Source organism: Phyllostomus discolor, chromosome 14, assembly GCF_004126475.2.
Source record: "Phyllostomus discolor isolate MPI-MPIP mPhyDis1 chromosome 14, mPhyDis1.pri.v3, whole genome shotgun sequence".
Classification (NCBI taxonomy): domain Eukaryota; kingdom Metazoa; phylum Chordata; class Mammalia; order Chiroptera; family Phyllostomidae; genus Phyllostomus; species Phyllostomus discolor.
The window spans coordinates 35,758,308-35,786,031 of NC_040916.2; the positions used below are offsets into that span (position 1 = coordinate 35,758,308).

Consider the following 27,724-nt stretch of genomic DNA (forward strand, 5'->3'; position numbering starts at 1 on the left):
AGTTGAATTGCACTTTCCCAACCCTATGACCTTAAGGGTTAGGTTAGTAAAGGGACAATGTGGTTCAGCCAGTTATCAGATTAAGAAATGCGTTCTAGCTCTGAGGGCTCTAAGGCAGGAGAGTAGGAATCTTGAGTTGAGGTAACCCTGGGACTAAAAAATGTAGCCCTGCTCGTCTCAAGATGGAGAAGACAGCAGAGGTTCTGGGAGAGGGTCTAGTCTTGGGACCCAAGCTTGTCAGCTGGAAACCGGCACCTACTGGAGGCGCTGGCTTCCAAGCCAGCTATCACGGTGGCAGGCCTCTGTCTACCCTGAGGATGTCCTTTAACTTGAGGAGGAAACTGAGGCACTCACTTTCACAAGGCAATGAGAGACCCTACGGGGGGCGGGGGAGGGGGGGGGCAGAGCTCGGGTGAGCACGCGAGGGGTACAAGGCCGGAGCCGAGGGGCAGACTCACAGGCAGCGCGAGAAGCCCATGCCCGTGCACCCCACCTTCCTCACTGCCGCCCCGCCTCCGACACAGCCGCTTCCGGCCGAGGGGAGGAGCACGCGCGCTCCCGCTGCGCCTGCGCGGGGAGGGACGGGTCAGCGAGCCGGCACAGTGCGTCGGTCACAGTCTGACTGCGTTGCTACGGCCCTCGACATACCGGGGAGAAGGAAAAATGGTGCTAGATCTGGATTTGTTTCGGGTGGATAAAGGAGGGGACCCGGACCTCATCCGAGAGACGCAAAAGAAGCGCTTCAAGGACCCAGGACTTGTGGATCAGCTGGTGAAGGCGGACGGCGAGTGGCGGAGATGTGAGTACTGGGATGCGCGGGATGTCCCCGGTCTTAATCCCAGCCTCAGCTCTCGGATCTCGTTACCAATCCCGAGGCCACAGCTTTCGCCCCTCCTTAGACCCCCTCGCAGGGTGGGGTGGCTCCGAGGCTTTCCCTATCCCCGAAACGCTCGAGTAACCGGGACCGTCCCATCTCTTCATGTCTGCTGGAGGGGCGGGAGCTTCTTTCTGCGCGCGCTCAGTGCGGATCTCGGGTCTCTGGGAAGGAGCATGGCGCATGCGCATCAAGAGCTGTCACGGCTTAGCCCACCGCAAGGGTAGCCAGAAGAAACGGAGGACGGAGGATTGAGGGGCGGGTTGCCCTTTCCTAACACTGATCTTTGGTCGCCTCTGGTCTTTTTCTCATCTTCAGCAAGGCCACAGTGGTCTCCTATTTCGGTAGGAACACAGGCTGCAGCCTGAGTCACATCTGCAGTGTAATAGGTTCATTCCATACACATTGGAAGCATTTGGGGTCTTTGGAGGATGCCCCTGCCAACTAGCAGTGATCCCGGGGCTTTGGGGAAAGCTCTCCCCCTGATCTGTGATCATACTTCAAAAAATCTAGAAAAACCAATTCCGTGGTAGATCACATATGGGGCGCGGGGTGCGGCGAGGCAAGGAAAAGCTGGCAATTATTGAGGCTGTGTAATTGTGATTTAGGGGAGTTTTCCGGAAAAGACATTGGCAGAGTTTGGCTAAAACCTGGAACTGAAAATAAAACCATAGAACCCTCTGCCTAGATGAACTGAGCAGTCACCGATTGGCCGGATGCTGTCAAGGGCGTGTGATTAATTTTGTCTGATGCAATAAACCTGCAACCAGCTGAACGCCAAGTTTTGACAGTGCGCTGCAAAGACGGCCACTGCCCAAGAGCGTGGTGGCTTTAGGAACATTGATATTCCTAAGTTTATAAGGGTATTGGGTACCAAGAGAGTATCAGTTTAACTTGGGTTGTCTACTGACTCCGTGTGTCTGTCATCCTATGTGGTAGTTTGTGACTGAGATCCCACCACCTGCATCTGAAGTTTTGAGTTGGAATAGAATTAAATTAATTGGAAGGAAAAAAACTAGACTGGACACCATTTTACTGAATCGGAAGTATCAGAGTTTTGTATCTGGTTACCCACTGTTCAGCACTAAACAACTTTGCATGTGTTAGCTCATCTCTTGTGTGTAATATACCCATATACATCTACAGGGAGTTTCATTCCTTTCCTAATGAATGGATATATGGTGAGGGGATGCGTTCTTCAGGGACATGGCTGTGTTGTATGCATCTGTATGTCCCAGGGCCTAGGGTATACATATACATAAGATATACATGTACACATATATACATTTAATCCCAGCACCTGGCACTGCTCCTGCTCCTGGGTTAAGGGCTTGACGAAGGTTTTTTTGAATTCACGAATATCTTCTGTGTTCAGGGCACTTTGCCCTCCTGGATGAAAAGCCATTTATTTCATTTATTTTCAACGCATCTGTGGATTTGATTCTTTTTTACTTGACATTTCTTACCAATATTCTCTTTGCAGCCAAAGGGAGTTAGTGATTTTTCTCAAGTCACTGGCTGCCTGAGTAGGATACTTACAGATCTTGTATCAAAGTTCTCTTAGATCCGAAGCTCATATAAAAGGTTGGGGTTCCCCTGTCGTTGGCTGCAACAAGGACTTGTAACCCCGATCCACGTTAAGAACTCCTCCTGCCCTGGCCCGGTGGCTGCATTGGCTGCATTGGCTGGAGCGTCGTCCAGTACACCAAAAGGTTGCAGGTTCGAGCCGTGGTCAGGGCACAGAGCTAGGCTGCGTATTCGATCCCCAGTTGTGGCACATACAGGAGGACACTGATTGATGTCCCTCTCAGATCGATGTTTTTCTCTCTCTTTCCCTTCCTCTCTCTCTAAATATCAATAAAAATGTGTCCTCAGGTGAGGATCACTGTGCTCCCTGACTGAGGACACAGCGAACCTCACAAGGCCCCCCATTACCAGTGTACCTACTTGTCTGTAGACCCCTGAGGTGCCATTAGGGCTCTCAAAGGAGTGATGTCCTGGCACCACCGCTGACGACGGCTCTCCCAACTCCGAAGACTCGAACTGTCATTTCTTCCTTTTAATTCAGAGTAATATGCTGAGGACACATTTGGGCCCACGATAAGCCTTTGTCTCAACTACTTCCAAAGCCACCAGATTTCCACCTATCTTGATTGAACCTGGTAACTACCAGAGTCCTATCCTCCCCGACAAAGTGCTATTCAGAATGAGATTTCTCTTTACTATAAATCAAAGTTGTTATGTCCTCTTAACCTTTACTGCATGTGCCTGTCAGCCAGGCCCTTGTCCTTAGAAAACGGTAACTGTCTAACTGCTTTCAGTTTCACCCCAGTCTCCCCCAGGCCTGGGCCACACCCAGGATGTGTGATCTTTTTGGAATGCAAATCCAGTCACTTTGCCTCCAGGCTCAAGTCTGGCATTAGCTTAAATCTGTCTGATAGAAGTACAGTGTGAGCCACGGATGGAATTATGAATTTTCTGTAGCCACTTAAAAAATGTAAAGAAAACCAGATGAAATTAACTTGAGGAATATATTTTACTTAACCCATGTATCCAAAAATTATATTTTTAACACGTAATCCATAAAAAATCTTTGAGGTACTTTACATTGTTTTTCTTTCTTACAGGTCTTCAAATTCTAGTGGGTATTTTTGCACTTACAGTGCATTTCAGTTTGGCATAGCCATATTTCAAATGCTCAGTAGCCTCATGTGGCTAGTGGCTACCATATTGAACAGTGTAACCCTAAAGCATAAAAATCCAAATTTCTTAACACAGTTTATGAATTCCCACATTCCTTCCTAGCCTGATCTTCTGCCACTCTCCCATGTATGTCCCGTGCTGTTTGTTGCGGCCTTATTGTGCAACATGTACACTCTTCCACACATCCATAACCATTGCCCCTTTTATTTATTTATTTATGGGGAACTGAGGGAGAGAAACATCCATGTGAGAGAGCAACATTGATTCATTGCCTCTTACATCCCACAGCTGGGGACCTGGCTCACAACCCAAGCATGTGCCCTGACTGGGAATTGAACCTGCGACCTTTCAGTTCGCAGTCCAGAGCTCAACCACTGAGCCATACCAGCCAGGGCCACAATGTATTCTTATATTATTGTTTATTAATTATTGTGTCATTTTTCCATGTGAACAGAAGTAAACCTACTTTTGCCTCACCCTGTGTGTGTGTGTGTGTGTGTGTGTGTGTATGCATGCACCTAATTTTCTTTTGTGACTTGTGTTCTGTTTAGGAAATCTTTTCATATCTCAAGGTCCTGAAGAGATTCTCCAATTTTTTTTCTAGAAGTTTTATTACTTTACCTTTCACATTTAGGCAGATGATTTATCTCACATTGATTTTGGTGTATGATGTGAGATAAGGATCAAAGTTCATTTTTTATGTAGTAACCCAATGGCTCGTGATAAAATGCAGCAAACTAGGAATAGAAGGGAACTTTCCTAATCTAATTGTTGGCATTTGTCAAAAACGATAGCCAATGGTATTCTTAATGATGAAATATTGGGTGCTTTCCCCTGAGGCTGAGAACAAGGCAAGGGTGTCTACTGTCACCGCTTCTAGTGCGCATCTTGCTGAAACATGAGGCAGGAAAAAGGAAGAGATTGGAACAGAAGTAAAACTGTCATTGTCTGCAGCTGACTTTGCTTGTTCAATTCTGAACTATTAAAATTAAGTAACTTTAGCACAATCACTGTATACAACATACAGAATCAGTGGTATTTTTATATGCCAGTAACAATTAAAAAGCATCTGATACCTAGAAGTATTTAATAAGTGACGTCCAAGATCTCTACACTGAAAACTACAAAACATTGATGAGAAGAGTTAAAGGTAATGAAGGAATGTGCTGTATTCGTTGATTGGAACAACCAGCGTTTTGTTATAATATTTTTTAAAGTTGCCTCCTCCCCACCCCCCCATTTAGCACAGTGTTTTCATTTATATTCCAACCCTCAGCACAGGGCCTGGCAAATAGGAGGGAGTAAATTTAAATTGTTTATATTTTTATTCCAAAATAATTACGTAGTTATAGGAAGTTACAAAGAAAGCATGAGGAGGTCCTGGGGACCCTTCACCCATTTGAAGAGAACAACATCAAAACCAAGAAGGTGACGTTGCTGCAACCCACAGACCTCATCGGATCTCACCAGTTTTACATACACTCGTGTGTGTGTGTGTGTGTGTGTGTGTGATAATTCTACGCTTTTATCACACGTAGATCGTGTTCCACCACCACAGAGATCCCTCTTGCTCTCCCTTTGTGGTTCATTCCCTTTCCCTTCCCCCATGTAATCCATGGCAACCGCTAGTCTGTCCTCATCTCTGTAATCAAAGGGATTCAGTGAATGAGAAGATAGTTTTACCGTTTTGTTTGAAGTTTAGTTGAAATTTAGTGAAAGGTTGGCAAAGCCTTAAACAGTAGCGATGTCTAGATGTTATCTCCTTTCTGTTCATCATTTCCCCTGTTGAAAGCTTGATTTTTACCATATTACTCCTAAAGTTTAGAATCAAGAGTCAGACTAATGAACCACAACACATACCGATATGTTAATTTGGTTCAGAATATCTGTGTAGGCTGCTTAAGTACACTGTCTTCCTCCAAAAGAACCCAAAATACAAAAAAATACATTAATCTGGGGGTTGCCAGATGAACATGGTGTCAAAGCAAAGGGAATAGATAGCATTAACCATCTCTGGCATAGAGGCGGAGCTGCCAAGTTCATGGACCAGAAGCATGACTGCCCCTTTCAAGGTCCCACTGCACACTACATGTTAAGAGAAGTGAGCAGGTCCTAGTTACTTGATTACGTTCCAGATTTCTCAGACGTGTTATTGTATGGCGATATCAGGGCGTGACACTTTTCAATTTCAGTGTCAGAGAGGCCTTTTCCTTGTCGCCAAAAGCTGGGAAACCATGTTGTAGTCACCAGTAGGTCCCCAAATTTGGGGCTGTAAAGCTACAAGATCTCACAGCTTCGTGAGCCGATCCCGTAGCTCCGCCTGCACCCTGGCCTTGGGCTGAGGTCCGTCCGAAGGAGCCACGATTAGCAGGCAGGGGAGCCTTAGTTGTATGCTTGCCTTTGGAATAGCCTTGGGTTCTTTATTCTGCAGGCAGATTTCGCGCAGACAACTTGAACAAGCTCAAGAACCTATGCAGCAAGACAATTGGGGAGAAGATGAAGGTAAGAGAACTAACAGCCTTGAGAGCTTCAGCAGAGGTATTTCAGCTTATTCTTAGTTAATACTTAATTTCTAATGTAGTGTCTAATTCTGTGGGATACTGAATCTCTTATCAAAGTGGGGGAATTATTTTACAAAGAAAGGAAGCGAGGAAGGTGGGGAGGGGACCAAGGGGTGAGCTCATCTCCTGGATTCAGATGTCCTACGTAGTCTGTTTGGCTGCTAAGGCTGGGTGACTGCCAAACAGTAGAAACTTCTTTCTCCCCGTTCTGGGGGCTGGGAAGTCCGCGATCAAGGCTTAGGCCCACTTGGTGGCCGGTGAGGGCCCACCCCGTGGCTCAGAGCCTCCTTGTTGTGTCCTCTCAGGGCAGGAGGAGCCAGGGAGCTAGTTCTCGTGGGAGTGGGGGGGGTCCTCTCACGAGGCATCATCACAGTGGGGGCTGGGTTTCCAGATAGGAGTTTGTTGACTTTCAACATGGAGTCTTTAGCACGGTGAGATTCTCGCCACACACTAGTCCCTCGCTGTTTATTCCATGTTTATAAAGGGAATATAAATTCCATCAGGACTCTTTTTCAGTTATTTCTTGAGTTCAACCACAGAATTTCTTAGGACAGACTCAGGTTCTTTGTTCAGGGCCGTGGGGCTGTTTCGTGGAAAGGGTACAGACAGGGGCTCCAGGGGCCGGGCTGCTGGCGGGGCGACTCGGGGCAAGTTAACTTCTGAGTCTCCTTTTTTCCATCTGAAGTAACAATAGTAACCTTCACCTATAGAGCAGAGTTGTGAGAATGGAATGTTTTTTAAATGTAGAGAACCTGGCGTAATGCCTAGAACATTGTGCGTAAAAAATACCAGCAGTTGGGAGTAACAATGAATGGCCTGCATCCAGAAACACCCCTCCATGCCTGAAGCATGTTAAGTTTCAGTTTGGGCTTCTGTTGAGATCCAGGACAGTATATTGTTTTAAATCTCTCTTCAAAAATATCCTTGTAGCCCCTCGATCACCTTTTTTAAATGTATTAAATGTGCCCTATTGTCTCTCTCATTTTTAAGTTGCAAATCTCTAAGCTAAACCAAAAAAATTAAAAATGAGGAACCTGAACCAGTCAAGAACATAACAGAGATTCCCCTGGGAATCTAGCAACTTACACTTCCTAACAGTCCTTATCCTTTTCATGGTATTTTATTACGCTTTCAGCTTGTGACTGGCTGTAGAAATTGATATAATCGTACTTTGTTTCCCTGTGGGAGCTGTGATACTTAATCATTTGCATGCCAGAGGCCCCATAATCATGTTAATTGCCACGTCTACCCTTGCCTGTGTGTTCTGTGAAGCACATAGACAGTGACAGCCAGGTGGGGTTTTTTTTTCTTTTTTTTTTTTTTTTAAGATTTTATGTATTTATTCTTAGAGAGAGGGGAAGGAAAGGAGAAAGATAGGGAGAGAAATGAAACATCAGTGTATGGCTGCCTCTTGCGTTCCCCCTACTGGGGACCTGGCTGCAACCCTGGCATATGCCCTGACTGAGAATCAAACCAGCAATCCTTTGGTTCGCAGGCTGGCACTCAATCCACTGAGCCACACCAGTCAGGTGTTTTTCATAACAAGAAACTGGGAGTGTTTTCATTTATGGTCACCTTCTTGGATCCCTTTACTGCTAACCCTGCAAGAGTGTTCTCTGCTGTGCATTGGAGTGGTGCTAGCTTTCACTTACATAGCTCACATATTTTACTTACCACATAGCTCTTTTATTTATTTTTTTAAGATTGTATTTATTTATTTTTTAAGGGGTGCATGGAAGAGATAAAGAAAGGGAGAGAAACGTCAGTGTGTGGTTGCCTCTTGAGCACCCCCTACCAGGGACCTGGCCTGCAACCCAGGCACGTGCCCTGACTGGGAATCAAACCAGTGACCATTTGGTTCACAGGCCAATGCTCAACCTCCTGAGCCACACCAGCCAGGGCTCAATTACATAGTTTTTGAAAGTACTAAAAGTCCTTTTATATACATCTCATTTTGGTTTTGACCTTTGCTGTAAACCTAGAGTATAGGTAGTATAATTATCAGCCTTATTCAGAGGGCAAGGGAATAGGCCGAGGAAATTAAGCAGCGTGCCTAAAATCACATTAGGTGCAGAGTCAAAACTTGAACTCAGAACTTGAACTCGCTGCCCTGAGGGATTAGCAGATAGTGAGGGAGCCTCAGTTAACCAAATGGAAGATGTGGAGATTTAGGCCATTTTTTCCTACCTGAGTAGTCAGCCTGCACTTGTTCCTATCAAGACTGTTCTGATGTTTTCAGACTGTCCCAACCTTTCCAGATGATTTTACTTGAGTCACTGAAGGGTGTGAGCTGGATCTTGGTTGGAATCCTGACTTCTCACTGCGGTGGGTGAGAATGTGTAGTGAGTCCAGAGAATTTCTACACGTTTACCCTCAAAAGGTTTCATCCTTGCTCAAGATTCACTTTTGTGCCGTGGGATAAACATCATGGCCTGTTGTTGTGTGTATAGAATTTTTAAAATCTTGAGGACATTGAATACCATTTCTACGCATTTTATTTATACTTGCGAAGCAGAACCTTCCTAAATCTCACGTTGTTTTTATACGAGTTTTGCTGAGGTCTTGTCTATGTCTTGTTATAAGGGCCTTTGATAATGTAATTTAAGAAGAATTTGACTCTAAAAATTGTCTTCCCTGTGGCTGTGGGCAAGGATTAGGAATGATGATTTGGCAGAATATCGTAAAGAAGGGTGAGGTGAGCCCTGGCTGGTGTGGCTCAGTGGATTGAGTGCCAACCTGTGAATCAAAGGGTCGCCGGTTTGATTCCCGGCCTGGGGCACATGCCTGGGTTGCAGGCCAGGTCCCCAGTAGGGGGCATGAGAGAGGCAACCACACACGGATGTTTCTCTCCCTCTCTTTCCCCCTCCCTTCTCTTCTCTAAAGTAAATAAATAAAATCTTTTTTTAAAAAAGGGTGAGGTGAGAAACAGGAGGGAGAAAAAGTTGAGCTCCAGGTACGCCCCTGCCCTTTTCCCAGCCTGCATTGACTGCTGTATAGTTATTTAGTTTCAGATTTTGTGATGTTTTCCCTCCAACATGTGTTCTCCTTGTCTCCCTGATCTCCCATCATCCCATCCGTTTTTCTGCCCTTGGCCTCAGCGCTGGGACTGGCCTAGCAGGCAGGCGGGATCCAGAGGTTCACACCCAGGTGTCTGCCTCAGCGATGGCCCCTGAGCGCCCAGCACGCGAGTGTCCTCACGCACCCTCAGTGCCCGCACCTCATCTAGGGCCAGGGCGGACCTTCTGCTTCTCACACGCCCGGTGATGCTGACCCTCTGACCCTGACGGACCCGGATCAGTCTGTCCAGGATCAGAAAGCTAGAGAGTGGCAGAACAGAGACTCGAAACTTGAACTCCTCACTTCCAATTTACCGAGGTTTCTCCCAGGTGTTGCGTCTCTTAGCGACAGTTACGTGGAAAGTTCTGTGATCGGTATATATGACGTTTAGTGTGTACTTAGACAACAGTGTCAGAAGTTACTTTTTTTTACTTCATAATGTTGTTTGTTTGTTTGTTTTCTTTCCTGCAGAAAAAAGAGCCAGTGGGAGATGATGAGTCCGTCCCGGAGAACATACTGAATCTTGAGGACATCACCTCAGACACATTAGCTGTATGTTATTGTCCTTTTCTGGGTTGGGATTTCTGTTCTGTTTTCTTAGCTTTCTTCCTACGCAAGTGAATGCTGACGCTCTGCTCCACGGGGCACTGGGGCGTCTTTGAATGTCTGCGGCTGGGACGTGGCCCTGTTGCTCTCCTTAAACCCCCTGCGCCTTGCTCATGAGAGAGCGCAGGTGGAGACAGAGGGAGCGGGAACGCCAGGGCTGGGGTGAAGAGAAAAAAGGAGCTGAACTGTGTTTAGTTTATATTATTTCTGTTTTCACAAAGTCGAGGAATTTTCCAACTTACTGCAGTTCAGTAAATATTCACTATATAATGGGTGTAGCGCAGTCATTTCCAAGTTCTTAGTTACTGAACCCTTTCTTAAAACCCAGAACACAACAGCGTAGCAAGAGCATAGCCCAGAAGGCAGAGTTGCTGTGCTTGAAGGGCTAGGTTGGGGGCGCTCTTGCCGTCCGGCCCCACATGCTGTGGCCACCCTGCCTGCTGTGGGCTCCCTGCCCCCCGCAGGAAATCAGAGTACAGTCTGAAACACCTGCAAAAGGAATAAGAAATTACCTTGAGACAGAGTCTCTTGCTCCTAATAAGTGTATGATCTTCCTAGAGAACAGTTAAGTGAAGTATGTAATAGAGTGCTAAATTAGTTTAATCAGGAAGACGGTTCTCTGAAAAGAGCTGCGTATTAAAATTCCTGAGATATACAGGGACAAGGAGAGTGGCCAGAGTCGATCCATCTCCGCCTTCGGCCCCCCTGAAGGAAATGCCAGTGGGTTTGTACGGGCAGGAATGTGTAGGTCCCTGTGTGAAGTAAACCTCGGCTCTTTGAAGGCCTTCATTGTCCGTTTTTAAAAGGCCACACAAGGGCTGTCATCAGTGCATAACCCACTTAGGGTGACAGAATCTCGTTCCTGCTCCGCCCTTGACTCGCTGCCGCCTGTTCATCTACAGAACCTGAAAGTGTCACAGATCAAAAAACTCCGACTCCTCATCGATGAAGCCATCCTGAAGTGTGACGCCGAGCGGGTGAAGCTGGAGGCAGAGCGGTTTGAGAACCTCCGAGAGATCGGGAACCTCCTGCATCCCTCGGTGCCCATCAGCAACGATGAGGTAGGTGTAGGTGCCACGGTGGGCGGCTGCCCGGTATCACTCTTCTGTGGGATGGAGGACAAGGAACCGCTGACACTCTGTGTAATGGGCTGTGTGCCAGAAGCAGGCTGTTTGCGCATTTGCTCTGCCCGCCAACTGAGAGTTGAAAGCCTTAGACCTTGCCTGATTGGGAAGTGGCAGAGACCGCAAGGTAGGAGACTCCTGGCACAGAAATCTCTTCTAAATTGGGCTGCTGTCCCCCACTGTTGCCCATGGTAGCAGGGAGTCTCGTGGGAGGGATCTGCTAAATCAGCCTCACCCCTCACCCACACCCTGCTGAGAAGCCGCAGGTTGAAGGGGAATCTGCATGATAAAAGTTCCCTGCTGAGTGGGAGCTTCCCCAGCACAAAGCTGCTCTGAGCCCAGCCTTTGTTCCCTGACACCCCAGCCGGAGTGGGGCCCATCTGTGCCTCTCTCATTCATTCCCTGGTGAACAGAATGTTCAACTCCCTGCAGGCTGGGGTGGCAGACTCGGGAGGTCAGGGCCCTGAGCCCGCCCGCCCTCGTGTGGCCTGGGGACCAATGAGAGCCTGGAAAAAAAAAATCAACATTCTCCTCTGCACCCCAGGCAATGCTGATTGTCCAGGGTAGAGGTGTCCTTGTGCAGGGCATTTAAAAGGGTAAACAAAACAAAACAAACGTGATAGATCACTGGGGAAATCATGATTTTGGTTTCATGGCTAGAACTGCCTCTAAGAATCTAAAAATGACTATTTCTCTATCGAGCACAGATTTTCTAGCAAATTCCCTTCTCTGTTCTCTGTACATGATGTCCAAAACCTCATGGTCGAGTTAAGCCACAGCTTCACAAAGCTCCAGGTTGTTCTTAGAGCAGGGTTTGGAAAGACAGAGGTCACAGAATTCAGAGGTCGTGTATGTTTCCTGGTCTTATTTCCTTAGGACGCAGACAACAAAGTAGAGAGGATATGGGGTGATTGCACGGTCAGGAAGAAGTACTCTCACGTGGACCTGGTGGTGATGGTCGATGGCTTTGAAGGTGAAAAAGGCACCGTGGTGGCCGGGAGTCGAGGGTACTTCCTGAAGGTAAGCGTTGGGAGCCAGTGGGGATGGGATTATAAAGAAGAATAAAAAAAAATTAAATAAAATAACTGCAGAAAGCACAATCTACTTAAGGAGCCCCACAAATCCACCACTTGTGCTCGCCTTTCTACTACAGACTTATTGGCAGTGAGACACAATTCTTTCTCTAAGGCGGGAGAGTGCTGATCGGGAGCCCCCGGAACAAAAGCCACTAGTGATGCCGCTGACTGCATCAGAACAGTCTCTCGTTTGAGCAGCTGAGCGTAATCAGACAAGTGACAAAGAGGCAAAGCCACCGGGGCAAATGCTGTTCACATAAGAAACGTCCAAACCTGTAGAGAATTTTTATTGAGTTTATTTGAACCAAACTGATGACAACTGCCGGAAAGCCAAATCTCAATGGGTTGAGAAAATGCCCCCCAAAATGGCAGTTCTGCAGCTTATTTTATACATTCGAGTCACAGGAGGAGACAGAAGGAGGGTCACATGAAACCCATTGGTGGTGGATGTGGGAGGCGGGAGAAGGCGAGGCTGGGCAGCCTCTGAGACCGGATAAGGAGTGAGATGAGAGACACACACTTTTGCACTGGTGGGTGCACGGCAGTCGGCAGCTCACCCTGACGGCACATGGAGATGGTGTCGGGGGGGGGCACGGGGACAGTGAGGGCCCGTGGTCTGTGCTCCGGTGGGTGAGCCCTGAGGGGTCTGGAGAAGGGATTTCTCTGACATGTCAAAGGTATATTGTCTTCAATGCAAAAAGACAATAGACACGCTTATTTAAGGTAAAGATTGACTTTTGCCAAGGAAGCTAGAGGCTCTTCATGAGTTAGGAATTGTTGTGTTCAGACCATCCTGTGTGGTTACTTTGGGTCTCCCCTGAGCTTGTGGGGTTCGGACTGTGGCCCCTGTTTTATCCACAGTGCTGCACTGTGAGCAGGCCCAGCGTGCTGTGAGAACAGGCAGGCTGAGCAAAGCCAGGTAGCCGGGACCGAGGGCAGATGCGTCTAGAGGAGGCTTCTTGAAAGACAGGGGGAAACAATTTTGGAATTACAGTTTAAACTGTATGGGTCCCCTTACATGTGGATTTTTTCCAGTAGATACTGTAAGTGTATTTTCCTTATGATTCTAAAATGTATTTTATTGATTTTTTTCTTACCATTTTTTTTTTAGATTTTAGTTGTTTATTTTTAGAGAGAGAGGAAGGGAGGGAGAAAAATACCAATGTGTGGTTGCCTTTCACACGCCCCCTACTGGGGACCCAGCCAGCAACCCAGGCCTGTGCCCTGACTGGGGATGGAACCTGTGACCCTTTGGTTTGCAGGCCGGCATTCCACCCACTGAGCCACACCAGCCAGGGCTATTTTCTTACCACTTTTAAAAATAACATTTTCTTTAGCTTACTTTACTGTAGGAATATAGTATATGATACGCAAAATACATTTTCACTATAGTTATTTGTAAGGCTTTTGGTCAACAGTAGGCTATTAGTAGTTAACTTTGGGGGGAGTCAAAAGTTATATGTGGATTTCAACTGTGTGGGGGTGGGGGGGGTCAGTGCCCCTAACCCCTTAGGTGTTCCAGGGCCAACTGTACCGTATGTGTACACATGGGGATACTTAGCAACATACAGATGAGTCCAGCCTTGTAGGAATCAGCACAAGAAACTTTCCCGTGCACCCAGGGCCAACAATTCTTTTCTCCTGCTTTGGTCTCTGAAAGAGAATTCTCTTTACGATTTGCCCGGGTGTTATGCTTGGGGGCTGAGGTTTACGCGTAAGACACTCTTGCATAGCTTGTTGGGGCGCGTGGTCTCTGCTGGCCCCCTGTGTGCCCCTGGGCGGTCACACTCTTCTGGCCCAGTTGCCGCTGGGTGTGAATACCAGCAGCCGAACTCGGTGGTGACAGAAGCCAATCACACATTGCCGTGTCTCTGCTCCCCCAGGGGCCCCTGGTGTTCCTGGAACAGGCGCTCATCCAGTATGCCCTTCGCACCCTGGGGAGTCGGGGCTACACTCCCATCTACACCCCCTTTTTCATGAGGAAGGAGGTCATGCAGGAAGTGGCACAGCTCAGCCAGTTTGATGAAGAGCTGTATAAGGTGAGCAGCCTGGGGCAGTGGGACTTCCTAGGCTGGGCAGTTCAGCTGTACACACAGGCGCGGAGCAGCGCTGTCCTCTGGAGCCTCCTGCGGTGACGGAAACGGTCCGTGTGTGCGGCTGCTGAGCACTGAAAAGGCGGCCAGCGCCCGTGAGGGAGTAACATTTTATTATTATTTTTAATTTTAATTTAAATAGCTGTACGTGGCCAGTGGCTACGAAACTGGACAGTGCGAACCTCACGCCTGTTTGGTTTTTTCCCCAGATGGTCTGTATGATGTATCTAAATGAGCACACTTTAACATTATGAGCTTAGAAAAGAAACACATTTATTGACTGGTTGGACAAAGGGAAATTATGGAAGTGGCTGGTCTTACCAGGTCCTCCCACCCCTGACCCCAGCCTGGAAGCTTCCACAGGGCAAGGCATGCTTGCCTGGGATGCATGTGGCTCCTTAGCAACCATGGACCATCTCAGGGACAGCCAGAGGGTTGGACTCGAGGTTCAGAAGGTCATTCTAACCAACCGGACACCAAAGTGACTGGGGATTATAACTACTAGACCAAGCCTTTAACACCAAGAAAGCACAGACTAGGTCTCCTTTAGCCCAGCACTGGCAGAAAGGACCTGGCCCTTAGCAAATGCCCCGCAAACATTTGTGGGTTACATTATATTGCTGCCAGTTCAGGTTTTATTGTACATCTGCCATCATTGGCCATGATACATCATTCACAAATTTATTTATGTATTTATTAGATAAGCTAAAAATATCAGAATTTTTAATCTCCTTTTCATTTGCTTTTCTTTGACCTCTGTTAGGGACCCCGTTTGGGGCTGACCCATTCCCTTCCTTGTCGTTAGTGTCCCCTGCTCGCTCCCAGGCTGGGATTGAAGACACTTCTCCCTGTCCCATCAGTCCTGTCCTCCCGGGGTTTCTGCCTCGGCTGGGGCCCTCCTCCCCTAGTCTTCACTGGTAAAGGTCCCTCCTCCTTCAGGTGATTGGCAAAGGCAGCGAGAAGTCCGATGACAACACCTACGACGAGAAATACCTGATTGCCACCTCCGAGCAGCCCATCGCGGCTCTCCACCGGGATGAGTGGCTGCGGCCCGAGGACCTGCCCATCAAGTACGCCGGCCTGTCCACCTGCTTTCGCCAGGAGGTGGGCTCCCATGGCCGTGACACCCGTGGCATCTTTCGAGTCCATCAGTTTGAGAAGGTGAGCACGAGAGAAGTCAGGGTGAGGACCTTCTGTCCATCTGTCTGGGGTGCTTGGAGGACAGACCAGAACTGTGTGGCTCAGGCCCGTCCCGGCTCCAGTCTTTCCTCCCGTTGCCTGTGTCTGTGTTTTCTGGGCAAGAGACTGGCCAGCAGCACGTGACACAGCGGCTCCCAGCACAGACTCTGGAACCAGGCTGCCCGAGCCCAAGTGCCAGCCCTCCGCCTGCTGGCTGCGTCACACGGACAAGCTGCTCAGCCGCTCTGGGCCCAGTGTTCTCCCCGTAAAGGGAGGGTGGTAGTAGCGCTCACCTCATTAGGCCTCTGGGAGGATTTCACTAGTTAATGTGAGAAGCACCTGGAGCGGTACCCGGTGTGTGTTGTCACACACCCAGTCCTGTGTGGCAGCCGTCTCTCTCGCCAGGGGCCGCAGCCCCGCCTGGCTCCCAGGGGCCTAGGAACGGGTCCTCATCACCCGAGTATCCCCCACGCTGGTCCTTGAGTCGATTCACCCCGTCCCATCGCTGCGGTCTCCCTGGCTCCCCCTTTGCAGATCGAACAGTTTGTCTACTCCTCGCCGCATGACAACAAGTCGTGGGAGATGTTCGAAGAGATGATCGCCACCGCGGAGGACTTCTACCAGTCCCTGGGGGTCCCCTACCACATCGTGAACATCGTCTCGGGTACCGGCCTCCCTCTCCTGCACCCCACAGACAACCGCACACAGCACACAGAGAAACAGCCCACCGTCCACTTAATTGCCACATTAATTAAACTATCACACACTCTTCTCACTTGGGAGTGTTGGCTGATAAAAATATCTGGGCGTGATTTCACTTCTGGGGATGGGATGTGAATTAAAGAATTGTTCGAGGTTCGCTCAAGGGTTAGCCTTCTGAAATACCATCCCTCCTTCGTGAACTCTAGGGGGTTTCCCTTACAGGTTCTTTGAATCACGCTGCCAGTAAGAAGCTCGACCTGGAGGCCTGGTTTCCGGGCTCGGGAGCCTTCCGTGAGTTGGTCTCCTGTTCTAACTGCACAGACTATCAGGCTCGCCGGCTCCGAATCCGATACGGGCAAACCAAGAAGATGATGGACAAGGTAGAGGGAGGGCCCCGGGGAGGTGGGGAGCGGGCGGGGCCTTCGGGGCAGAGTAGATGCGTCTTATTCCTCGGGCCGTGTGGTACGCGTTGCCCGGCATCTGGGAAAACCTGGGCTCCTCGGTGCAGGCAGAAAAGGGAACCTGGAAAGGGTCGCTGCTGCATCAGGACGGGGTCCTTTGGGGGAGACACCCAGACCGAGCTGCTTCCCCCAAAGTCATTCTCGCTTTTCTGTTTTTGGCTTTGTCTTCTGCAACTGCAAAGAAAGAATAATCCGCATTTGTCTGACCAGGACATGTCGGAGGCGCTGTCTACCCTCCTGTCACCTTGGGGGGTAGGGGGGGTCTGGGTGGTAAGCTGGTCTCCTCAAACTCAGTGTTCAGGCCCTGCTTTTCCAAGTAAGGGGCGTGAGCGGGGTTAAAGGGAGAGGCCCCTGTGGCAGAGTGCTCTTTTTCCCCTCAAAGGACCCGGCTCTCCTCCAAAGCCTGGGACCTACCGCTTGCCACTCATGGACACAGGAGGAGTCGTCCGGCCTTCTCTGATAGGCAGTAAATACCAAACAGCTCACGCTGAGAAAAAGCCCACAGTTACAGGCTAGCTGCGGTGGGGGCATCTGGCTGGGCGAGTGCTTCCGGCCTCGGTTAGACCGCGGAGGGCCGAGCCGACCGGCTCTCTCCTTGCAGGTGGAGTTTGTCCACATGCTCAACGCCACCATGTGCGCCACGACGCGCACCATCTGCGCCATCCTGGAGAACTACCAGACGGAGACAGGCATCGCCGTGCCCGAGAAGTTGAGGGAGTTCATGCCACCTGGTAAGACCCCGGCCCGGCCCATCCTCCTCCTCGTCTCTGTCTTCACACTTCTGAATTGCAGGCCCCTTTCAGAATGGACCCCCTCGTTCACACCCAGTCCCCAAAACTCCGCCTGTCCCCGGTGCGGGGCATTGTAGGGGCAGAGCTGAGAAAGCAGCCAGTGCAGACGCGATGTCCTATGGAGATGCAGCCCACGTCAGGCCGGGGAAGGGGAGAATAAATGAAAGCACTGCCCGTCGAGGGTGCCCCCTTGTTGAAAGGCATCGTTGTCTTTCGGCACTCACCCTGTGGCCCGTGGGCTCTGACCCCTGAGAAACGAGGGGCTCTTCCCTTCCAGGTCTCCAAGAGCTGATCCCCTTCGTGAAGCCCGCGCCCATTGACCAGGAGCCATCCAAGAAGCAGAAGAAGCAGCACGAGGGCGGCAAGAAGGCAGCAAGAGATGTCACCTTGGAACAGCGGCTGCAGGGCATGGAGGTCACCGATTCCTGAACATTCCTCCCCCCCCAGTTCTCTCAGCTGGGTGGGGTCCCAGAGCCCACCCACGGGCAGGGAGGCCAGGCACCCGCCCACCGCCCGCTCCGCCTGCCTGCTTTGCCATAAGGGGAACGAACCAGCTGCCATACACGGTTCAGTGTTCTCACCTGTTCGCTTGGGCCTGAGATCCAATCACTGAGGACTGATGAAACCACATAATAAAGCGTCTCTGGGGGAGGCTGGACTCTTCCGCAGTCTTCTGCCTGGGGCCCACACCCTGGCCCTCACAGTTTTGGACCCGGACTCCTTTGGGTTTTCCTTCTCACGGAGACGGTTCCACTTAGCAAGTCAGAGAGCCTTTGGGAAGGGAGGCGAGGCAGCAGTAGAGTGAGTAAAGGCTCAAGGGCAGAGGGAAATCTTCGAGTCTTAGACTCACAGTCTTGTAGGACAGGGGCCAGGATCCTGTTTTAAAAACCTGCTCCTGTGTGAAAGCGGTTAAGTAGGACTGGCTTAGAGACGGGTTGATATATAAAACATCTCACAGCACTTCTGCTCCCCAGGAAGGGCTCTCTGGACAGGGAGGGAGGCTGTGATGTCTCAGGGGAGATGAGACTATATTTAATCCAAAAGGGGGCCTAGATTCGAGAGCATCAGGCAGGGCCTTACTAACAGCTGCTTCTCTTTCCAGCCATTCCCGCGCGGGAGACCAAGTGCATGGCAGGGTGTTGCTGCAGCTCCGGAAGATGGAGCTGGCCCGCAGGAGGGGGGCGAGGGGCTGGCTGTACCCCTCCTCTGGAGCTCCCACTGTGGCCCCGTCGCCAGTTCGCCCTTGCTCTGGGGAGGGTGGTGTTCAGGCTCTTTATTTGCCTGCAGACTTTCATCTGCCATCTCCAAACACTTCACTTTAATAACCCCTCTTGTTAGTTGAGTGCTTCTCTCCTAGAAGCCTCAAATACCTCCTACAGATGATCTCTTTTATCTCTGTGACGGTCCCAGGAGTGAAGGTGGGGACGTGATTATACCCCTTCCTCCGCCTGGAAGACAGAGCACAGGGAATGTGAGGGAGCTGAGACATGGCCCGGCGGAAGCCCGAGTCCTGTGCTCGTGTTTCGTGTTTCTTCGGGAGGATGGGAGGAGGGTTCCGAACTGGCCCGTCACTTCACGTCACGTTAGCGTCTTTTAGTCCCTAAGCGGCAGCTTTGCCGGACCTGCTGGAGCTTGGCACCCCAGAAAGCGGCCCAGTTTCCACTGGGAACTTGGGGCCAATCCTATTAATTTTGCTGCGGGAAACACTGTCCCAACTGGGGCACCCAAAAGGGTGACCGCAGTGGCTGTCTTGCCACAGGCAGGCTCCGCCAGCCCACCTCTGTTGTGGTGCGGCTGCCCCCAGCTCTGGGATGACAGAGCCCAGGCCAGAGGACAAAGGAGCAAGCTGCTTCCACTTAGAAGGGCCAGAACTGCGCATTCCTGTAGCCCCAGCTGTCTGGTCACAGGGAGCACTGGCCACCGCACAGGCTTCCCGTCTGGAGGGCCCCTGGGACTCTGGAGTTAGACACTGAGATGGCCTTGAGCACCCTCCTGTAGCCATACAGGTCGCCGCAACTGCGTCCTCTGCTCCCCACTCCAACACTCGTCAGCTCCTGGTGCCTGGGACCTTCCACCAGGATGGCAGAAGTGGGGGCCCTGAGCCCAGGGGCGCCGGGGCCCAGCACTTGGAGCACTGGCTAGCTACCTTCTTCTCACCTGCCTTGTTTTCTGGAGCTGGCTGCACCTGGAACTCCCTTCCGCTTTACACAGACAGCCTCCTGTCTGTGCTGTTGGCAGCCCAGCTCCATGCCAACCTTCTACCTGCCCTGAGGCTGGGTCGGGGTGTGGACTGGCCTGGGAGCCTGCCTAGAGAAAAGGAATGCACGGAGGCTCAGCATATGGCTGCTGTGTGGACCCACTAGTCTGTTAGTAGGGAGTCTATCTCCCCTTCTCCTGGAAGCCAGAGGAGAAAGGGGTGGTCGTGAAGGAAAGGACGCCCCTGTGGCTGAGGTCCCTCCCTGCAGGGCATGCACTGGAACGCAGCCGGTGAGCCCCTGGGCACACGTTTACTGAGCGCTGCCCCTGTGCCAGGCACCATCAAGGGCAGGGAGTAGAGAAAGAATGGGACACAGCCCTTGCTGTTGAAGACCTCAGTCATTGGGAAGGGTGTGGTCTGCGTTTCTCCAGGGTGAGCTAAAACCCCGACTCCTTCCCTCCTTGCAGTGGAGGAATGGGCTGGTGCAAGCCTCGTTTAGGGATGGCTGGCCAGCCTGGAAGCTGAGCACTTGGGACCAGGACCAGATAACCTTGACTCCACCCTGGCAGTTGCCTGCACAGCCCACAGCTGATGCCCTCATCCCTGGCACCTTGACCTGCCCCATCTCCAACGGCAGCTGCCCAAGTTACCTCAGTTAGCAAACAACCCCCTGAGGCTGAGTGGAGTGAGTCAGAGCCCTGGGTCCCTGAACAACCCTTGGTTCCCACACCCAGGAACGCAGGGCCCAGGATGCAGGTCTGGGTGCTGCAGGCGAGAGAGAAGACACCAAGCTTCTCTCCCCAGAGAGAGACAGCCAGGAGCCAGACCTGGAGAAAGAAATTCTAAGGAGGGCAACTGTGTGGGGACCCAGTGTAAGCCCAAGGAGCCTGGCTGCACTCACCTGAAGTCACTCCTGGGCACTTCCCCTGGGACCTGTCCGCTTCTCCTTCCCTGGAGCTTTCCTGGTTTACCTGGGGTCCCCAGCCAGCCTCCTTCCTCCCACCCAAGCCTCCCTGGCTGAACTCCCAGGAGGAGCCTGATGGGTAGAGCTGGGATGGGCCCCAGAGAAATGCGCTGCATGTCGGAGCCTGTGCCAGGAGAGGGGCCTGCCTACTCTCCCACCTTCACCTCCCAGCATGGGGTTCCCCCAAAGCTCCTCCCAGATGCACAAAAAAGGAGGGGTGCAATCCTACATCCCGGGGAGGAGGGCGGGGCCGTGGGGCCGACACCTCAGCCTCTGACATTGCCCTTTTAAGAGCCCCCCCAGGGGGCGGGGGTGCCGCAGACAGGTTCCTATTGCAGAAACCTGGGACTGAGCTCCCCAGCAACCTGCGGAAAGGAGACCCAGACAGCAATCCTGTTCCCTCCCTGCCAGGGCCCCGTCCTCTAGGTCCCTGGACCTGCTGGACAGAGGTAGGGGATCCCGGCGAGCTCTGATTCTGAGAAAGCCCCTCTTTCTGGAAGGGAAGTTACCCCTTTCCTGCTGTGATTGGTTGGCAGAGAAGCCCTGCATTTTGGAGAGCTGTCGGGGTCCCTCCAAGGGACTGGAGCTTCCTACCCCATCACCCCCCCAAGCTTGCTGTCAGAACTGGTCTGGAAAATGATTTTCCTGGAGGTGTAAATTGCAATTAAGACGGTCTTACCCTCCAGAGAGACTGGTTGTTTAATCCTGAAGAAAGAAAAGAACTTAGCACCCATTTAGAATGGCATTCAATCCTTTCCTTCCATTTTCTTTTTTTTTTTTTAAGACATTTATTTTTAGAGAGGGAAGGGAGAGAGAAAGAGAGAGAGAAACATTAATGTGCGGTTGCTGGGGGCTGTGGCCTGCAACCCAGGCACGTGCCCTGGCTGGGGATCGAACCTGTGATGCTTTGGTTCAGAGCCCGTACTCAATCCACTGAGCTACGCCAGCCAGGGCTCCTCCTTCCATTTTCTCAGAAAAAAAAAATATTTCTTCTCTTCCTCCCAAGCCAGCCCTGGTCTGCTCGTGCCCTGGATCTCATCGCCCTCCCTCGGGTGTCCCTGAGACCTGGTTCTTCAGCTAGCTCTTCTGCCGCTCCCCTCCCCACTCCTTCACCTCAATGCACCCACCTGCTCACCCCACTCCCCCTTAAAGCCACCTTCCTGCTGCCCTGCCCTGGCTGGTGAGGCGGTCTGCTCTGGGTCCTTTCCCTCCAAGACAAACAGTGGACAATTCTAGGCTCTGCTGCCTCCTTGACATTGGGGGCCCCGCCTGCTCAGAGGGCAGGTGGAAAGTTCCAGACAGAGAGAGCAGAAAGAAGGCCTGAGTACTGGGTGCAGAGTGAGTGGGAGGGGGAGGGGAGGCTAAAGAAGCCAGCAGGATAAGGAGTTTATTTAGCACCTGCCTCTAACTGCTGGCGCTGGCCTCTCCCTACTCTTTTTCTGCTGCCCTCTACCTCTGACCCCAAATCCATGATCTCAGGCAATCACGCTTCTCGGGCTCCAGACCCTCCCCCTCCCAAATACACAGTGAGCCTCTCCACCACCCAAATGGAAAACCCCAAAGTCCAAGTCCAACTTCTTTTTTTTTTAGAACTTACTTTTTTAAAGCTTTTTAAAAGACTTATTTATTTATTTGTTTTTAGAGAGGGAAGGGAGGGAGAAAGAGAGAGAGAAACATCAATGTGCGGTTGCTGGGGGCCGTGGCCTGCAACCCAGGCATGTGCCCTGACTGGGAATTGAACCTGTGATGCTTTGGTTCGCAGCCGGCGCTCAATCCACTGAGCTTTGCCAGCCAGGGCAAGTCTAACTTCTTAACTGATCCACCCTCTGGTTATTCAGGTGCCCATGACAAACTCCCAGGAGTCACCCTGGGCCACCCCCTCCTCATCCCTAGGGGCCAGCCTCCCACAGTCCCACTGAGTCCTTCATCACTCAGACCCACCCTTTTAGCAGCCTGCCCCCCGCCCAATGCTGCAACCGCCTCCTGCAGACCTGCCAACACCCCCACCCAACTACTCACTGTGCCTGGGGCTGCAGAGGCTACAGCCATGATCCCGCCTCCCCCCACAGTGCTCCCGATGGCTCCCTCAACTTCTCACGTAAAACCCAGAGCCATCCAACTGTGGCCACAGCTCAGATAAACAGGCCCTTCTGCTCTGCTTGTCCCCACCCCAAACTCTGAGCGCCAGCGCACCTGGCCACACACACACACACACCTCTCCCTCTGGATTTGTTCCTGCTGCCTGTCTGCGGAATTCCTCCTTCCCCTTCCGGGGGGTGGGGGTTCAAATGCCACCTCCTTTCCCAAGCCTTCCCCAGCCCCCTCCCAGCCCAGACAGAAACACTGATGACTACAACTCTGCCAGCGCCTTCGTCTCAGTCCACGTTAGACAGGCTGCTCCTTGAGGCCAGAGCTGGAGGCATGTCACGTGGGTCCCTCTCCCACGTCACCTCACACGTCACCCCACACGTCACCCGGCGCCCAGGGCACAGCTGCTATGGCTTTCCCCACTTGGCCCGCTCTGGCAAACTGAACAACTAAGTTATTGAAGGTGTTGCTTCGGGGTTTGCTGCTCAGGAGCCAAGAATTATCTCAGCGGAATCTTACACGGACTGTATTTAGTATGGAATGCTGGCCTGTTGAGCCACCTCCGGCAAACAGCGCTGGCTCTGTGGGTTGAAACTATCACTGGATTAAGGCATCCAGTGCCATCTTTTACTGAGCCTTAGAGGAAATCTGTGTAACTCGGCTGGGACGGCGGGCCTACGTCTCCGGGCTGCAGCCAGCGCTGGGAATGCAGTTCTGTGGCTGAAGTGGATGAATGCAGGACTCTCCACAGAGGAGCCTCTTGTAGACCCAACTGGCCTTCCGGATGGTGGCTCCAGGAATGGAGGGACACCTGGGCACTCCTCCATGGCACCCATCCATCCATCCATCCATCCGTTTGACCAATATTTACTGAGTGCCTACTACGCCGGATACCATGCAGGTGCTAGGATTTCAAGGCGCTCGTGTTGACCCTGTTCCTGGGCCTTACTGCTTGCTAGATGTTAACCACGTAAATGAACAAATAAATATTTCATGTAATTACAAGTGACTATACCTGCCACAAAGAAGGGAACATTTAAGACTGCCAAATTCCACAGCTGGAAGGAAGCCAGGATGCCCAGAATAGAGTGAGGGGGGAGGAGTAAGAAGAGGCTGGGCCCCTTCACTCTGGGCTTTGCGGACCAATATGAGGAAGTTGGCTTTTATTCAAGACACAACAGGGAGGCCCGGTGCAAGGTTTTCGGGAAGGGGCGACATGCTTACGGTATTACCCCCCGAAGGACACCCTGAGGGATCCTTTAGTCCGAAAAGTCCTGACGTGGCCCATTTGACGAGAAAACTGGCCTGGACCCTTCAGACAGTCCATATCCAGTATGGAAAGAAAGAAAGAGGCAGACAGAGAGGGAGAGAGAAGAGGGAGGCGGGGGGAGGAGGGAGGAAACTGAAGGGCCACGTGACCAAACGCAATGCGTAGGTTTCTGGTGTGAAAGTAGCAGATATCGAAGTCCTCTGAGGGCCAGTGAGGAATTTGAGTCCGACCGGGGAATAGAAGACACCTGAAATCCTGGCGGGTGTTCGGGGCACGGCAGCAGTCTTGTGGGATGTGGGGGAGGGCCTGCTTCTGACTCTCAGCAACTTCATGCTGAGGGGCAGAGGGCCGAGGGGGCTTCGTGCCTCCCTTCCCCTTCGTTCTCCACGAACTGAACTGCGGGGGACACAGAGTGTCAACAATCACGGGGTCCAGGTGGAAGGCTGCTGGGGGTGCGTCATACCATTCTGGCAATTTTTGCAAATCTTGACAGTTTCCAAAATTAACAAAACGGGGGAAGATTTTTTTAATCTAAAAAAAATGTTTATTAATTTAAAAAAAAGATAACTTTGGCCGTTGAGCAGAGACTGGTTTGGAGGAGAAGCAACCACATAAAGAATCCACGGGACTCTGGGTGCCTTCTCTGTGCCAGGCATGGCGTGGGGGGCCTGGGCCGGACAGTGCCCACCGCCAAGGAGTACTCCCTCCGGTCGCAAGGAAAAGTGGGTGGTGGGGAAGTGGACTGGGCACGCAAAGCATGCCTGCGGCTACTGCTTCCTGGTCACCTTCCATCCCACCCCACCCCTGGTCCCAGACAGTATCTGGAGCTCCACCTGGCCGGGCTCCACCCCTGTCCCCATCTCTGTGGGACAAAGCAACACTGAGCCCAGGAACGGGACCAGGCACCAGGACCTCCCCCCACCTCTCTCTCCTGCCAGAGAAGGTGCCCTGCTCACCCACCGAAGATACTATGACCTTTCCCATCAGCAGCCCCCCTCTACACCCAATGCTCCCAAGCAGGCCACTGGTCCCAGCCCATAAGTCTCCACCAATGACAGGGGTCACCTGGTTCTTCCCAATGCGGCCCTGTCTTCCCCTCCATCGTGCTGGCCACTACACACCCACTCCAATCTTGGCTTCAGCCAAGGAGACACTCACATGTCATTCATTCCTGGTACACTGCATAAGAAGAGCATGCACCTTCTGGCCAGACTGCCTAGGTTGGAATTCCAGGTCTGCCATCTACCAGCTGTGTGACCTTGGACCAGACCCTTAACCTGTAGGTTAAGTGGGTTTGCCCATGAATTCCACTTGGGCAGGAATGCAGTTCCTGACCAAGGAAGGCAACCCAAGTCTCACCTCCCCCTGGAAGCCCAGTGGGATTTCCCCTACTGTCAGTGCTCTCTCTTCTGAATTCCTTTAGCCTTTCCTGTCTCAGTTGCTCCTAGAGTTCTTACCCCATGCTACCGCATTCGGCTGAGAGCCAGCCATACGCAAGCTGTATTCCATGTTTGCCTGCGGTCCCTCAGGAAGCAGCAAGAGTGTTGAAGTCCTGTGAAAGCTGGGGACTCTGAGCAGGTGACTTTCCTTCCAGAGCCTCTACTGCCACGTGCAGCAGTAAATTCCCTTTGAACAGACTCCAGGATCTCGCTGCACCTTGGTTTTCTCCCACGTAGGAGGAAAGCCGGAAGGCTCCTTACAGCTGGAAAGTCCCATGAAGTAGGGGCCCTTCCCCTAGGGGTCAAGGAGGACACCACGAGGGCAAGCCCTAGTTTGAGACTGTGCTTCAGAGAAGACTTGGAAGTTTCCCTCTTGCTTTTACGAAGTAGAAATAGCTGAGCAGGTGAGAGTGGACTGGGAAGGCAGCTGTCCTGAGCCCCTGGGGACAGGGCGCGGAGAGGATTAAGGACTATTTGCCAAGCGTGCTTGGAGATGAAGGGAGAGGCTCCTTGCATCCTCCAACCTGTCTGCTCTCAGGCAGGAAGGCCACTCACCTGGAGGGGCCCCAGAACGATGTTCCACGACTCAGAGCCAAGGCTGCTGCTGCTGCTCTCGCCCACCCAGGAGCTCATTTTTGCAGAAAAGGAGAGAGCTGGACGTAGAGCTGCAGTTTTTTGTGTTGGCTTGAGCCTCCAGCAAAAATGAGAGTCTCATTACCCAACCCAGATTCAAGGGATAATTAACAGATGGTATAATTTCCGAGCATTCTCCATACCACATGGCTATTAGGTGAAGAGAAAAATGCCCACGCAGCCCCTAGATCCTCCCAAACACAAAGTCAAAGGAAGTCCAGAGAGGCGAAGCCACCTCTCTGTCTCTGGAGCTGCCCTTGGCCTTGGCTACAAGAGGGAAGCTCATCTTGATTAAAGCAGAGGGCATTCCCTGAGCCTGGGGTCCTCCTCCCACTTCCTTCTCCTTGTTCGTCCCCATGACCAGAAATGTAGTCTAACCCTAATTCCTCTTGCTGTCCCTATGGCCCACCTCCTTTCCTTTCCCCTGGGGAGAAAGAGAAAAGCTGATTTCTCATTCTTGGCATTACTCTGTGGTCACATGGAAGTTCCTTGGGCCAGAGGCCCCAGCGAGGGGATTCATAGCTCCTCTGCCGTGACCCACAGAGAGTGACCTTGCTGTAACCAGAGTACAGTGTTGGGAAAGAGTGTCTGGTCCCACGCCCTCCCCCTGAGTCCCTCCAGACCCTCAGGCTCTACAGGGTGGCCCAGGGATTTCTTGGCTGGGGGAGCAGTGGGGCCGGGGCAAGCCCCTGACCCCTCGCCCACCCTGCAACACTGCCTTTATCACTTTTATATTTGGGGCTTCTACTTCATAATTTTGGTGGTGGTGGTGGTGGGGTTCTACTGCTAAATCTACTTTTAGAAAACCATTAACCTTATCCAAACCCCTCATTTTACAAAAGGGAAATTCAGGCCGTGGAATTTGACCAAGGTCACATAGCCAGAGGGTAGTGGGGCTGGACTAAAGCCCTGGCCTTGTCCCCAAGCCAGCCCTGATGACAACCAGGCCCCTCGCTGCTCACCCAGTTGGCCCCGAGGTCCCCGGATGGGGGTCCTAGTTGGGGTGTGAGAGAGGGGTCCCCTTCTGGAGCACCCCGCCCGGCTCTTCTTCACAGTCGGCTTCCACAGTGGGGGCTCCCGTAGAGCCCCTGGAAACCTCATCCCCCAGTCCGCGGGCTGCAGATGAAGAGACTCAGAAGCCCTACGCAGGAGGTCACCTCTCCAGACAGTGGGCAGTGGAGAGGACCCAGGACCTAGGACGCCTGTGCTAAAGCTCACCTTCCCCCCCAGCCAGCCCTGTGACTCTCTTCAAGTTTCACCCTCTCTGGGCCTCGGAACTGGCAGCGTTCGCCTGTTTATACCCTCTGGCTTCTGCCCTGACACTCCCAGCTCCCCTGCCCCTGAAACACCCAGGTGGTGTCCAACTGGTGCTGGGGTCCTTCTGCCCGGTGGTGGGACCCCAAGGGCAGCCTGGCCAGACCACAGCTTGATGAGGGGAGGGGCTCCAGACCACACAGTGCGTTCCCAAGGAGGTGGGGTGTGGAGAAAGGCCATTTTCGCTCAGTCTGGCCTGAGACCTGTGGGAAGGGACAGCAGTGAGGGCTCTTGCCAGAAACCAGCGACAGCCCGCAGTTGCAGGTGATGTGAGGTGGGCTCCTGACTTCCGAGAGCCCTTCAAAATGTTTTGAAAACCTCTGTGCATACTTAGGATGAGACACTATTATTCGCTGTGTGGCTTCTGATGGTTAATTCCTCTCTAGGAGGTGGCAGGGATCTGGGATGGGGGTTTCTGGACCACAAGAAGCCTAGACTAGAGAGCATCCATGCGGAGGCGGGCTCTGGGTGGGGCCCACCTCCTTCGGTGCGGCTGGCGTCGCCACTTTAAGGCGGCGGCGGCGCGAGCAGGTCTATGGTAATGAGCCGCTGCCGCGGCCGCGGCTCTGCAGAGCTCGCCGGCCCGCCCGGG

The 27,724-nt window shown here is 52.0% G+C and overlaps 1 protein-coding gene across 1 annotated transcript; it reads left to right on the top strand.

The window, feature by feature from the left end:
- The first annotated feature begins 544 nt into the window (after window positions 1-544).
- Window positions 545-17,911, top strand: SARS1 (seryl-tRNA synthetase 1). Its single transcript, XM_028502874.2, has 11 exons — window positions 545-799; window positions 6,009-6,079; window positions 9,667-9,747; window positions 10,704-10,862; window positions 11,802-11,945; window positions 13,885-14,040; window positions 15,034-15,255; window positions 15,808-15,937; window positions 16,198-16,355; window positions 17,038-17,167; window positions 17,505-17,911. The coding sequence occupies exons 1-11, from the start codon at window positions 664-666 to the stop codon at window positions 17,654-17,656; spliced, it is 1,539 nt and encodes a 512-aa protein (XP_028358675.1). The 5' UTR covers window positions 545-663; the 3' UTR covers window positions 17,657-17,911.
- Window positions 17,912-27,724: the final 9,813 nt, after the last annotated feature.

Bases quoted from the DNA above. Each gene is read 5' to 3' on its own strand.
- SARS1 (XM_028502874.2), top strand. From the start codon at position 664: ATGGTGCTAGATCTGGATTTGTTTCGGGTGGATAAAGGAGGGGACCCG. The intron at 11,946-13,884 runs GTAAGCGTTGGG...CTGCTCCCCCAG, and splicing joins GTCGAGGGTACTTCCTGAAG to GGGCCCCTGGTGTTCCTGGA. The intron at 17,168-17,504 runs GTAAGACCCCGG...CTTCCCTTCCAG, and splicing joins GAGGGAGTTCATGCCACCTG to GTCTCCAAGAGCTGATCCCC.